The sequence below is a fragment of the Chaetodon trifascialis genome, chromosome 22, assembly GCF_039877785.1.
Source record: "Chaetodon trifascialis isolate fChaTrf1 chromosome 22, fChaTrf1.hap1, whole genome shotgun sequence".
Lineage (NCBI taxonomy): Eukaryota > Metazoa > Chordata > Actinopteri > Chaetodontiformes > Chaetodontidae > Chaetodon > Chaetodon trifascialis.
Window position 1 is genome coordinate 10,962,989 of NC_092077.1, and position 12,103 is coordinate 10,975,091.

At 42.1% G+C, this 12,103-nt stretch overlaps 1 protein-coding gene across 1 annotated transcript in view; it reads right to left on the reverse strand.

Moving 5' to 3' along the window:
• The window catches only part of gsap (gamma-secretase activating protein), a 34,807-nt gene extending 25,509 nt beyond the window's left edge, over positions 1 to 9,298 (reverse strand). Inside the window, exons 1-18 of the mRNA XM_070992524.1 lie at positions 9,049 to 9,298; positions 8,257 to 8,327; positions 7,242 to 7,298; positions 7,080 to 7,149; positions 6,718 to 6,765; positions 6,505 to 6,593; positions 5,983 to 6,052; positions 5,760 to 5,809; positions 5,291 to 5,416; positions 5,108 to 5,164; positions 4,958 to 5,004; positions 4,690 to 4,775; positions 3,962 to 4,039; positions 3,747 to 3,833; positions 3,409 to 3,501; positions 2,448 to 2,616; positions 1,891 to 1,981; positions 142 to 211 (exon numbers count right to left, since the gene is read on the reverse strand). Of these exons, the coding sequence (XP_070848625.1) occupies positions 142 to 211; positions 1,891 to 1,981; positions 2,448 to 2,616; positions 3,409 to 3,501; positions 3,747 to 3,833; positions 3,962 to 4,039; positions 4,690 to 4,775; positions 4,958 to 5,004; positions 5,108 to 5,164; positions 5,291 to 5,416; positions 5,760 to 5,809; positions 5,983 to 6,052; positions 6,505 to 6,593; positions 6,718 to 6,765; positions 7,080 to 7,149; positions 7,242 to 7,298; positions 8,257 to 8,327; positions 9,049 to 9,136 (1,447 nt within the window). The 5' untranslated portion in view covers positions 9,137 to 9,298. The remainder of the gene's footprint in view (positions 1 to 141; positions 212 to 1,890; positions 1,982 to 2,447; positions 2,617 to 3,408; positions 3,502 to 3,746; positions 3,834 to 3,961; positions 4,040 to 4,689; positions 4,776 to 4,957; positions 5,005 to 5,107; positions 5,165 to 5,290; positions 5,417 to 5,759; positions 5,810 to 5,982; positions 6,053 to 6,504; positions 6,594 to 6,717; positions 6,766 to 7,079; positions 7,150 to 7,241; positions 7,299 to 8,256; positions 8,328 to 9,048) is intronic.
• Positions 9,299 to 12,103: the final 2,805 nt, after the last annotated feature.

Consider the following 12,103-nt stretch of genomic DNA (forward strand, 5'->3'; position numbering starts at 1 on the left):
AAAGGATTCGGTTTTGTGTAGAAAAGATGCAAACAGTCAAGTAACCACAGACATAAAAAGTTGAGAGAACAGTTAAACTCTGAAAGGAAGAAGAAGTGATACCCAGGAGACTTGTGTCCCCTTGCTTGAGCTGCCACTGACCTAGAATAAACTCCTGGATCTGATCAAAGGACTCGAAGGCGTTCACGTTGTCACAGAGCCATTCAATTATCTGGAGGCAGGAGGGAGAAACACAGGAGGCGTGTGTGAAAGTGGTGAGAGCGCAACATGACAGCTGCACAAGTTCATCTTTCAACACGTGGAGAGTAAAATGACAGTCCTTTAAAGAAACAGTTTGACACTTAGGGAAATATTTACTCTCTTGCAGAGAGATTACGTCTCATTTGTTTAATCTTGGCAGAGGCTAAAGCTTTAAAACACGCTGCGGTTCTATGAGGGTTCTATGAGCCAGGCTAGCTGCTTCCAAGCTCTCACGCTAAGCTAATGGTCTTCTAGCTGTAGCTTCATATTAAAACACACAAACAGGAAACCGGTGCTGATCTGCTCATCTACCTCTCGGCATAGAAGCGATTAAGTATTAATATGCATGTCCCATTATGTGGAAATCACTGTCCAGTGTTGAAAAGACATCCCTTTTTTGCCATGCCAGCAATGTTGCTCTAGGGATGGAATTGTCATTGCGAGCATTGTTAGCATGCTGATGTTATGGCTGTGGACTCAAACAGCAGATATCTTATCTCAATAAAACAGTTCCAGTGACTGATAAGAATTTTTCAGATGACGTGGCCTCAATGGATGTTTACATTACAGAAACATGAAAAATTAATGATGTCCTCAAAGATAGGCCCTGCGAATCTCACAGTGCAGCGGAGTGAAAACTCATTTTCTGTTGCCCAGTTCTCTGCTGTTTGAAGAAATATCTCTTTGGCAAAGTCAGCGTGAGTCTTCTGTCCAGAAACTGTGTAACAACTGTGTGAAGAGGAGGACAAAGAAGCAAAAGTGGGAGTAGAGGAACTTCATCTGCACAGTATTCTCTTCAACTAAAGAACTGCTGTGAGCAAAGCATAAAATGTTAACAAGCAATCACCTTTATTAAAACCGCTGCTTTTTGTGCTGCTGACCCCATTAAAAGATTCTACGAAGAATACAAAAGTTATGTGTAGTGTCCAATTTCCCAGTGCTAGCTGCACTAATGAAGCTGGCGACTCATTTAACCTCGAAAGAAAGAATTTATTACATCTATCAGCGCAGCTGGAACATCTTAATTTAGGTGAACTACTGATAGAGTCTGAGTCATCGTCAGCACTGTGCCCAAACAAAATATCTGTCCTTTTATTTCTGTCTTTGTTTGACTGTTTGATCTCCGTCCACTTGTCTCCTCTCCTCTCCTGCTTTATTGCGCCATCCTGTCTTTTCTTTCTTTCTGTCTTCTTCCCTCCATCTGCTCACTTCCACCTCAAGGTTGACACCTGCCGAATTTACGCGGAAGTGCAGAAAAGCTGCCATCTCGAAGCTCAATTTTACTGAGCGGTTCATTCTCTTTAAAGTAAAGCGTCTTATAGTGACATTAGCATGCACGTTTTATTAAAAGTGACTGCGTTCTCCCACTTTTCCGCTTCTTTATCCTCCCCTCACGTCAGTCTCTCTCTTCATCAAGAAGACGTTACTGATCTAGCGTCTTTTTTTAAACTGTCATAGCAACTGAAGTTTTCAAATAAATAGCAGTGTGCTGTGTGGAAATGCAATCCTTCAACTTAAAAGTTAAGTTCCATGGGTCCTGATTATGTGTTGCATCTTCATCCGGGGGGAAAAATAACAACACATGATGCTAACTCTGACAGAAAGGCAATATTTCTGTCCTCCCAACACCCTTCCTGCCTTCATTTGTACCTTCAGTTCCAGGTTTGGGTCGTTTCCCATGTAAACCAGCAGGCAGTGGAGGGCGGCCAGGCGCTGAGGGTCAGTCTTGCTGCTGGGGCACCTTGGATGGAGGTGACATACAACAAATTTACTTTTATACAACATAAGCATATACAAACAGCGAGACACAAAGGCAGATGCACAGGCAGACAGCCAGCAGTCAGGTACTGTACTATGATGTATGCGCTGTTTAAAAAGTGGATTCAAGTTGGAAAATGAATGAATAAATGAATGGATAAAAAGAACGAAACAAAATGTCAGAGAAAAGAATAAAGCAAGGGGCCAATGATTCATCTTTATGGAGCAGGATGGTTGAATCCAAGCTGCCTGGTGGCCAGGATTCGAGTTAAAGCTGCTGTTTATTCCAGAGCAACTCTGCAGGTGCACGCACAAAAATAACTTTTCACAAAATAACGTTCCACCTGTCTGCTTCCTGCCTTCCTATATTATCCTCTGCTCTCAAGTACCTCATAACCCCAATATACATAAATCCTTCATCCCCACAAAAAGTTGTGAATCATGCTCACCTGGAAGGCGCATCTGATCGCAGCATCTGCAGCAGGTAGTCAGGGCTGAGCTCAGCAGCGTGGATCCTCCCGCTGGCCAGGTCCAGCAGACTGCTGCAAGACTCTTCCTCTGCATGCAGCACTGATATGTCAGCTGACTGACACTGCAGGTCCAAGTCCACGTCAGGACCTTGACATTGTTGAGACAGACAGAGAACAGAGGCCTACTTTTCCTGTTTGTATAGGGGTGATTTCAATCATGTAGCGTCCTGTTAAAGGTCACTCACCAGGGTAACTGCTGCTCACTGTACTCTTTCAAGTAGCTATCTATGGCTGTAGCTACTAGCCGCCATTCGCAAGTTAGCTCAGTTAGAGCCTATTAGCTGACTGGAGTCTGCCCAACTGCTCTGTGGCTAACAGATGAGACTGTGGTTGTACTGGGCAGCTTCCAGGTGTGAATGTGCTTAAGTGCGCAAATACAATCAGTGCATTCCTGCTAAAGAGTGGCTTCCTCTCAGTAAAACTTCCCTTAATAAATAAAAGTTAAAAAAAATTCAATTTAGCTCATCTTAGTGTGCTACATGAGAGAAATTTGAACTCAGAAGGTGTGTGGTTGTATTTTTGTGTTAAATAATATTTCCTTTCTTGACATTTGGTGAGTTCATTTTGTCTATTTAGCAAACTAAAACCAGGGAAACGTAGCAAACTCACAGCTCAGACACATCTCCCGCCTGAAACTATGAGGGCTGTACTATTGCCTCTTGAGTAAAAAGTAGTATTAGAGGCAGGGCGGGCGCTAGATGCTAACTTCATAGAAGTCATTTGACATTACTGTTTCTTCACACTTTGTCAAACTCTCACATATTACATGTTTCACCATTTAAAAAAAACAATCAGAAATAAATAGGAGCCTGCGCTGCAGCTGAGAAACAAGGTAAACAAACTGCTCCACCACTCAGCTTGGACAAAAACCTCATCTTACCCGAGAGAAAGAGGGAGTGACAGAGCATCTCCTGCTGCCTGGTGTTGATACAATGGAGGAAATAACCCTGCAGGTACACCAGGATGTAGTAACCTACATACAGAAAAAACACAGCACCACAGTCAGAATGTGTGTTAGCATGCTGTGTGCACACCAAACATTTCTTATCCTGCATGATGATACACACACTCATTTGTATTTTTATGTGTCTGTGTTTGTGTTTCGAATGCAAAAGTAGGAGATGCATGTTTAGCAGTCAAGCTCACGCACTTGGTTGAATTTATAAGGCTGCTGATTTTGTGTGTATGACGGTATTACGCGTCTGTGTGTGCAGTGACCTATAGGGATGAAGAGAGGATGGAGCTGGGTGGCTTTCTGTGGTGACGGGTCGCTGCCCAGAGATACTCTGAACGTCTTGCTGCAGTCTGCAGAAAGAGAGCAAATCCAAATCACTGTGTGCTCAAGATAAAAAAACAGAGGCAGAGGAAAAGAGACAGAAATAGGACTGGTGTTATACATTCTTTGAATACACCACAGTCGATAGCCTACACACCTTTGTGAACTAAAACCACAGTGTAGATCAGCTCCTGTTTGTCTTTAAGGGGCTGGCTGTAGCACACACACATGCTTCCTAAAAACAAACCACAGGACAGAGCGGTGATCCAAGACAACACTCGTGACAATCAACAAGAAATGAATAAAAGCTGATATGTTATGATAGGAAAACATCTTAAAGATAGATTAAGAGAGGAATGAGGGAGAATGATTGAGATTTTGTATTTGAAATTAGAATCAGAAATGAAAGATTCAGTCATTAGATCAACAATGCAGTGAGTGAATCAAACAGTAATTCTAAAAATGACTCATCCCTTGTTAGAGGTTAGAATAATTTGACCCATTCTAATGTTGAAGGCTGTAATTCGAAAAACACAATACATCAATTTGTGGAAAATCACTGTATAATAACAGAGACTGTGAATTCCAAAACGCCTTCAGCACTGATTTTCTGATCTCTGGTGCTCGAAAACATTCATTTTTGTGTGAATTATTGTGAGATAAAACAGTTCAGACAGCAGAATGTGCTACAGATTAGAACACGGCCCGAGTTGTGCGTGGGACTTACGTTCTTGTTTTCACGAAACAGAAATGCAAAGCACACACAAAGGCATCGAATTAGTTACGTAACTGAGAAGTCAGTTTATTTATATGTGCAGAGTGTGAGAGAATATATGTGTGCAGGCATGTTATTCATGCAGGGACTTCTGTGCCTGGATGTGTTACCTATTCTGTTTGTGAACACTTCCATCCTAACAAGCTCCTTCTCCGGTCTCTCCAGGTGATAATGGTCAAAACCCAGATTTACAAACCTGTTGCAGACACACACACATGCACGCACATGCACAAAAGTCCCAGTTATTTATGAAGGTGAAGAACAAACTAATGAGCTGCACAGCACAGGAATTCATTTTAGCTGGTCTGATTGCAGGTGCATGTCAATAATTTATATTATATTTCTATATTTCCTCTGTGCTAGCAGTTGTTGCCTTACTTGACGGTGTGGAAAGGATTAGCAGGCAACTCTAATGGGAGTTCCAACTGTGGGTGGGAGGGTAATATAAAGTGGGACAATTATACGTTATTATCAAGTCACACTGTTATTGTAAGACTGGTAACTTATTATAAAACACAGGGGACTTACCACAGTTTCACAGTTATGGTGGAAGTAAAACTGTACACATCGCATCAGGAACTTATCCTGTGAAAGACATTTTTTTTGTTGGTCAGTGTACCTGCTTTGAATCATCTATGGCCTTTTTTTTTTTTTTTTTTTAGACATGAAAGCAATTCACTGCAACGTCCTCACAAACATGGCTGTACATGCCTGCGTGTGTGCTGCATGATGAGTGAGATAGTAGAGTCTCTGGGTGTGTCCGTCCCACTGGACCCAGCAGAATTCCTCCGCTATTCTCTCCGCTGTTCTGGACAAGCGCTCGGCATTCGCCATCACCTGGTTCACACAAACACATTCATATTCATATTGAAGACTTGCTGAATTCTTAATGCAAAGCTCCCCAGGAGGACACCAGACGCAGTATATTTCATTGCCTGAGAATGAGGTCGAAACCATATATTTTTTGGAATGTATTTACATAACCTGGTGCAAACTTTTTGCTTTTTAATTATTAGTATTATTAGATACGTGCAAGTAATTTACACCCTTGCACAGAACCCACCAGGCAAAAATATCCTCTGTGCAATTTGTAGTCTGAGGCCTCTCCACAGACTGCTCTTTCGAGAAGAGGGAGAGCCGGCTGAAGTGAGCAATGTGGTGAATGTAGAGTCCAACTTACCACTCTATAACCCTCCTGTCTTGTCAGCATAACATGATAGAGATCCACATCTGAAACACACAAGGATAGCTAAGCGCAACTATATCCAACAGAGAATGCAGCTTTTTCCACTACAAACGCAAAAAGACAGATTATTTCTCTCGAAATGTGCTGATCTGTTCTGTAACAGATCAAAGAAGCGTAGCCCACGCAGACAGTAAAGCATTAGGGCACAGAGACTCACATCCGTCCTCAGTCAGCAGCAGCAGGTGGCTCTCCAGCACTGATCTCCTGTCAGTTTCTGAGTTTAGGAACTAGGAACAGCCACAGAAAACACAAGTCAGCACGCGAACGGGCGGTTTATATTATAACAATACGTAACAGTTACCAGATGGAGAGGCTCCATTTGCTGGTTTTCATATTTTAATGCTGGCCTCGAACATTCTTGGCAAATGTTTAAATTTTTGTGGTTTGGCAATATGGAGAGCAACCGGCAGCAAGGAGCGCAACGGTTACAGCCACAGTGGCTTAATAACAAATGCATTCATAATATTCCTCTGTTGATAAAAGGACATAACGGAGAAGACGGATAAAAAAAGAAAAACTACAGTAACTGCAGCCCAGTGCACTTTCAGCAAAGTCTGTAAAATAAATAGTCTATGGCACTCGAACGCTGTAAGCCCCAGTGCTCCATAACTGCAACATCAGCTCGTAGCTGCAGTAAAACCCTCATGAAAGTGGCCAAGTCAACACACATATACTCCACCTGCACTTTGACCCTGCAGTCTACCGCCTTGAGGACTTTAGTGTTGCTGATGGGATGGATCTCAATCAGGAGAGTCAGACACTTGGATACTGCAAAATGAAGAATGTGACCAGAGAGGTTAAAAAGGCAGCGTGCTGAACACTTCAGGAGGCTGAAATGGTTGACGCCATGGTCTGGAAGTGGAGTAAAGAAGAAAGCGTGTTGGGGTGTTACTTGGTCTGAGGCGCTCCGCTCCCCTGGTGTTCTGCGCCAAGCTGACAGCTGAGAGAGAGGTGGGATAAAAAAAAACACAGGCGTCACGTGACTTCATTTACATATATTTTCCACAGAGACGACACTAAAACAGTCTTTCTTTAACTATGATTTGGCACCACTACAGTCAATAATCTGCATCCAAACTGCGTCTGTGGCCTCGTTCTCGTGGGGTGCAGAACAGTGACGTTACAGGGATGAATTTGGTGGCTGGGCTCAAAATGAAATACTCTCTTAATTGCCTGATTCGGGGGTCAGGAACAGAGGATTGCTCACAATGTCCGCTTCTGGCGAATCATTATCAATACATTACAGAGGCTCACCTAACAGCGTCTCCTCCTTGTTCAGGGAGCAGCTGCTGACACACACCTGCTTGTCAAATGTGTACAGGAGCTGTTGGAGAGAATACACAGCCACGTGGGAACAGGCAGGCACAAACACACACAAAGGCAAAATCTGCAGCACTGAAGGGAAGGACACAATACCTTGTTCTGTTTGGTGTTGGGGTAATATTTTCCAATTCTGGTGGTCCCTGTTGCACCCTATGAGAATAGAATCAAATCCTCTAGTCAGGCCATGTGTCATTCAATCAATCAAACTACAAAGACAGATAATCCTAATCCAATTCCCACCGGTGTCTTGCACCACATTGATACATGTGGAACGCCACGCTTGACCTCTCCATTACCTCAGCTGACCTTCCTGATTATCCTGACTGGACCTGCTTGACTTCAAACCAGTAATTCACCACTCACTTTTTTTGGTTCAGAAGATTTTAAAATAAAAGGGAGTCGACTCTGAAACCCAAAGCACAGCCAGGCATGCGTAAAACTGTGAACCTTGCACTAAAAAAGAGATTATTTTGTCTTCACAGGCTGCACACTGTCTTTAACCTCCTAAGCCCACAGACTCTGTGGCGGATCTATCATTAAAAATTTATGTTGTGCAGAGAGGCACGCTTCAACACACAGAACTTTATTTTAAATTCCAGCAAGGATCCCATGGTTTCCAAAAATACCAAATATGTCAAGCAGAATTATAGAGAATTCTGTGTAAAAGAATACGGAACTTTTCATTTGATGGCGTCCATTGGATGATGAATGGTGGAGTCAAAAGAAATGACATCTGGGATTTGAATATTTCACTCGCTATAACCTCAGCGAGTGACTGGGAAGAGCAGAGACGGAATAGTTGGCATTTAAGTGTGCGTACAATGTTATATCAAACATACACCAAGAGCTGCTGAGAAGAATTTAAAGAGAAAAGTGGGAGCACTGCCTGAGTTAAACAGTATATTTGGATAAAACTGCATGGCTTAAGTCCAACAAAAATGACATGACACGGCAATGAAAGTGAGGAGAAGCGAGACCAATGCAGGCTGCAACACGGCTACGCTGGAAACAGCACTGAATTAATAAGGATTAGAATAATTACACTGGCTTCACGAGAACACTCAGCATAGGAAGCGTTTAATATGCAGCGCTGTCACCGTGGACTTACCTTCCAGGAGAAAAGGATGCCACCATCTCTCTCAATGTTCAGGATATGAGTGTCCACTGCTCCAGAGTATTCTGCAGACACAGCATTATCATGATGAGCCCATACATCTCAAAGTGTTATGTTCAATGAGAATGGAGTGTGTTTCCGGTGTATATTCAGCTGTTATTGCATGTAAGTACAAGTGCCCAGATGTGTGGGTGAATTATGTGGCAGAAATCTATATTATGTGACAAATAATTTTAAAGTGATGATACATGATAGGATGCTGATGCCTCACCTGCATGTCCACCACTGCCATGCATCACTTTCAAACACATTTTCATCCTTTGTCTATGTACTCAGTAGGACATTTGGTTATCTATTAAAATTTTGCTCCATCTTCAGGACGTTTTAAGGCATACCGACTGTTTTAAATCAACATTTTACCTTTATTGCTGACTTTATATGGTACATAGAGACGTTAACAGTGACGAGCGCCATCTACTGGTCATGGCGGATGCGCCTTGAACTACTTGGGGACTCTGATTTTTCTTTTTTTGAAGCTAAAGCGAAAAGACACCCCTAGCTAAGTTCTCTCAGAGAAATTGACTAATTGGAAATGGTAATTTCATACCAATGACAGTCCATAACACAGTTAAGTTCACTCGAGTTTCTGTAATTAAACTGAACGGTTGAGCTGACACTTTTAGCTAGCACGGTTAGCTAACTACCGGCTAAAATTACTCCATTGCGTCCGTTAACCGTAAGAAGCAGCGATAAAAGCCCCTGACCACTGACACCTGAACGCCTCACCGTTCACCCTGCAGACCGACGCCTCCTTCCTGAGGATATCAGCCACCACATCTCTGTGCAGGTCAAACTTTGGCGTTAATGTCAGCATGTGTGCACTTCAGTCTTCTGTCTTCTGAGCTGCTTTTAAAATCTCTGGAGTGTTTCGCTTCCTCGTGAGGAGGCAGCACCTGGCAGCTGGTGGCATCATGTGACCGAAAGTCTGCACGTTAACTTAGGGCACTTCTAACTAATCCACATTCATGAACTGTCTACTTCTTCTTCTGCTTCTTGGCTTCAGATAAGTTGTTGACATGCGGAAATGTCATGTTGTCCCACAGTTAGCTCCTCCCCGCTCATGGAGGAGAGGACCGGGAGGTTCACAGCCATAGGCCGAGGAAGGCATCAGTCCAGCGGTGTTGGAATCGCTCACCGCCCCGCTGAATGACAGAGCCCCTCGAGTTATCACTTCACACAATCTGTGACAGACGAGACTCTCTCTTTTACACAATCGGTCCTAGTGGTTCGTATCATGCTGGAGATTAACTGTTGGTAAATATATTTTACTTTAATTTGAGGACTTGCTGCTGTTTTTTGGTTTTAAGTCATTAGAAATTGATGTGGATTTGGTGCTGTTGGGGGAAAAGGGAAATTAAAGTTGTCACCAAAGACTGGAAAACTGATGGGCATTGTTTTTCACTGAACACTTTTTTTGTCATACAATACAGCAAAATGACTGAGAAAATAAAATGTAGAATGAAAATCAATATTATCTGCAGCCTTATTGTATAGTTAGAGGATCAAAAGTTCAGTAGCAGCCATGTGGTCAATGCAGCAGACTCTCAGTTTGAGCTTGTTTCCTAAATGCCAGTCACCTCCTTGAGTGAGACTTGCACACAGTCACACTCCATGCATTCATTGTCAGTTTCCATCGCCCATTCACATGCACACTGACTGGCTTGATAGCAGGCAAATAAAAGGAGGAAATAAAACATGGAAAGCGCTCTTTGTCAAGAAAAACAGTCTCTATCACTTTATTCGGGGATATCAGGTAGAGGGAGTGTTTCAAGTGAGAAATGTGCTGGTGTTGTGTTAAAGCTGCAGAAAATACATCCAAACACTGGGACAAAGCCCAGAGCCCCAGAAATCTGATTGAATGCCAGAATATTCGAAAAAAAGCATTTTGGCCAAGCCAAGGCCACACATATCTGTTGGCTGTAGTCTTGGCTGTTCTCCTAGACGTTCTACCAAGCCAGTAGAGATCTATCATGATTTTTTTCAATCAAGGTAATGTTGGTTGTTTTGATGGGAGATTCCTTTATCGAGTTTGTCTCCTTTTGTGTATTAACCTTTTTTAATGTGCTATAAAACACACTGTGTGCCCTGCCTGTCAAGATAAGTAACTCGGACATATACACTGAAACCACGGCATGTTTTTGTGGCTGCTGAATTCGATGCTGTTGACTGTTCTTACATCAGTTTCCTTCCAGACATAGCTCATTAAAAACTGTGCATGTCATGATACTTCGTGTTTGCTCCAAGAGGGAAATGGTAATGAAGGTTTCTTCCTTTCCTGTTCATTTTTATAGCAGTTAAACAACATGCCTCTGTTTCTTTTACTGTTTTGATCCAGGCAGTCTTGTGCAGCTGTTGAGCTAAATTCTGTGATAGAATACACAAAGATTGCAGTGTACTCACATTTCTGCAGCATTCCACATGTAGTAGTTCAACAGGAAGAATATTAGTGAGAGAAATGCTGTCTGACTGTTTCAAGAGCATAAAAATGGAAGAGGTGGACTTATGGAATAGACCACTGTGTGGGTTGAAAGCACACCTACATGTCTTTCTGTCACCTCTTCACTGTACATTGACTGTACACTTGCATACATGTTAACAGTCATAATAAATGCTTTGCTAATGGTCAATATCACAGGACATTTCCAAATTTTTGGTTTTAGGCATGAGCTTCATGGACAGTGGCTTCCTCAACAATTCCCACAGGTCTAATGAGCCACAAAAGCTAAACACACCTGTGTTGTTGTTGTTGTTGTTGTTGTTGTTGTTGTTGTCTTAAGGCATGACGTGAATTTAGTTGACATACAGGCAATCTTCCTTTGATTGTATTAAACTGGTTAAATAACAATACCCTATAAATATACGTAGGCACGTACTACACCCTCAATGAGCCTTTTATGTCTTACCTTCTGTCGTCATAGGATTTGACGACCAACACTGCCCCCGTCTGCTCAGTTTGAGAACTGCATAAAAGAGAGGCTGACGTCTGTGCGTCATTTCTGAGAGGATATTGAAATAAAGAAGTCCCACTCTTGTACTTTCTCATTATACTATAAACAGAGTGAACATTAAAGCACCTGTGAAGTGAAATATTCAAAGGCACCATAGGATTTCTAAAAAACAAACAAACAAAAAAAGCTCCCCAAAAGCTTTAACTGTGCTTATTAGCGATCTGTCTTCTGTTATATTCTGTTTTCCAAAAAATACCATCTGGTGGGACACAATGTGAAAACTGTTGTTCTATGTTTCAAAATGGATGCAATAATGATTTTGTAAGGTCAAAATTCTATATGTTAACCTATATAATGTTTCATAGAGTATATGATATGCCATTATTTTGTTAGTTACAGTTGCATACAGTAGATATTCAGTAATAACACATCTACACCTTGTGCATTCAGTGTTTTTACAAAGTACATATTTTCAAATATTTATTCTGACTCAAAATCTAAGAATTTTGAACAGAAGGACTATCTTTTAACACAAACAATACCCTTTGTCGATAAAAATCCAAAATCGATACATTTAAAAGAAGCCAAGCTTAGTCATGTAATGAGGAGTTTATTTATGTAAGTGTGTAATTTCTTTATGATGAGAAGAAGTCTGATTCACCATGGGGTGTCTCGCCTGCTTCGAGTGGTTAATCTTCGTAAACATAGACAATCTTTGCTTAAACCGGATTGGCTGGCCGAGATGAACCGAAACTCCCGGATTTTGGTGACGACAATCCGCCCGCCCTTTCCCCCGCCCGTTTCTCTTCGCTGTCCTTCCCCCTCTCCCGCTT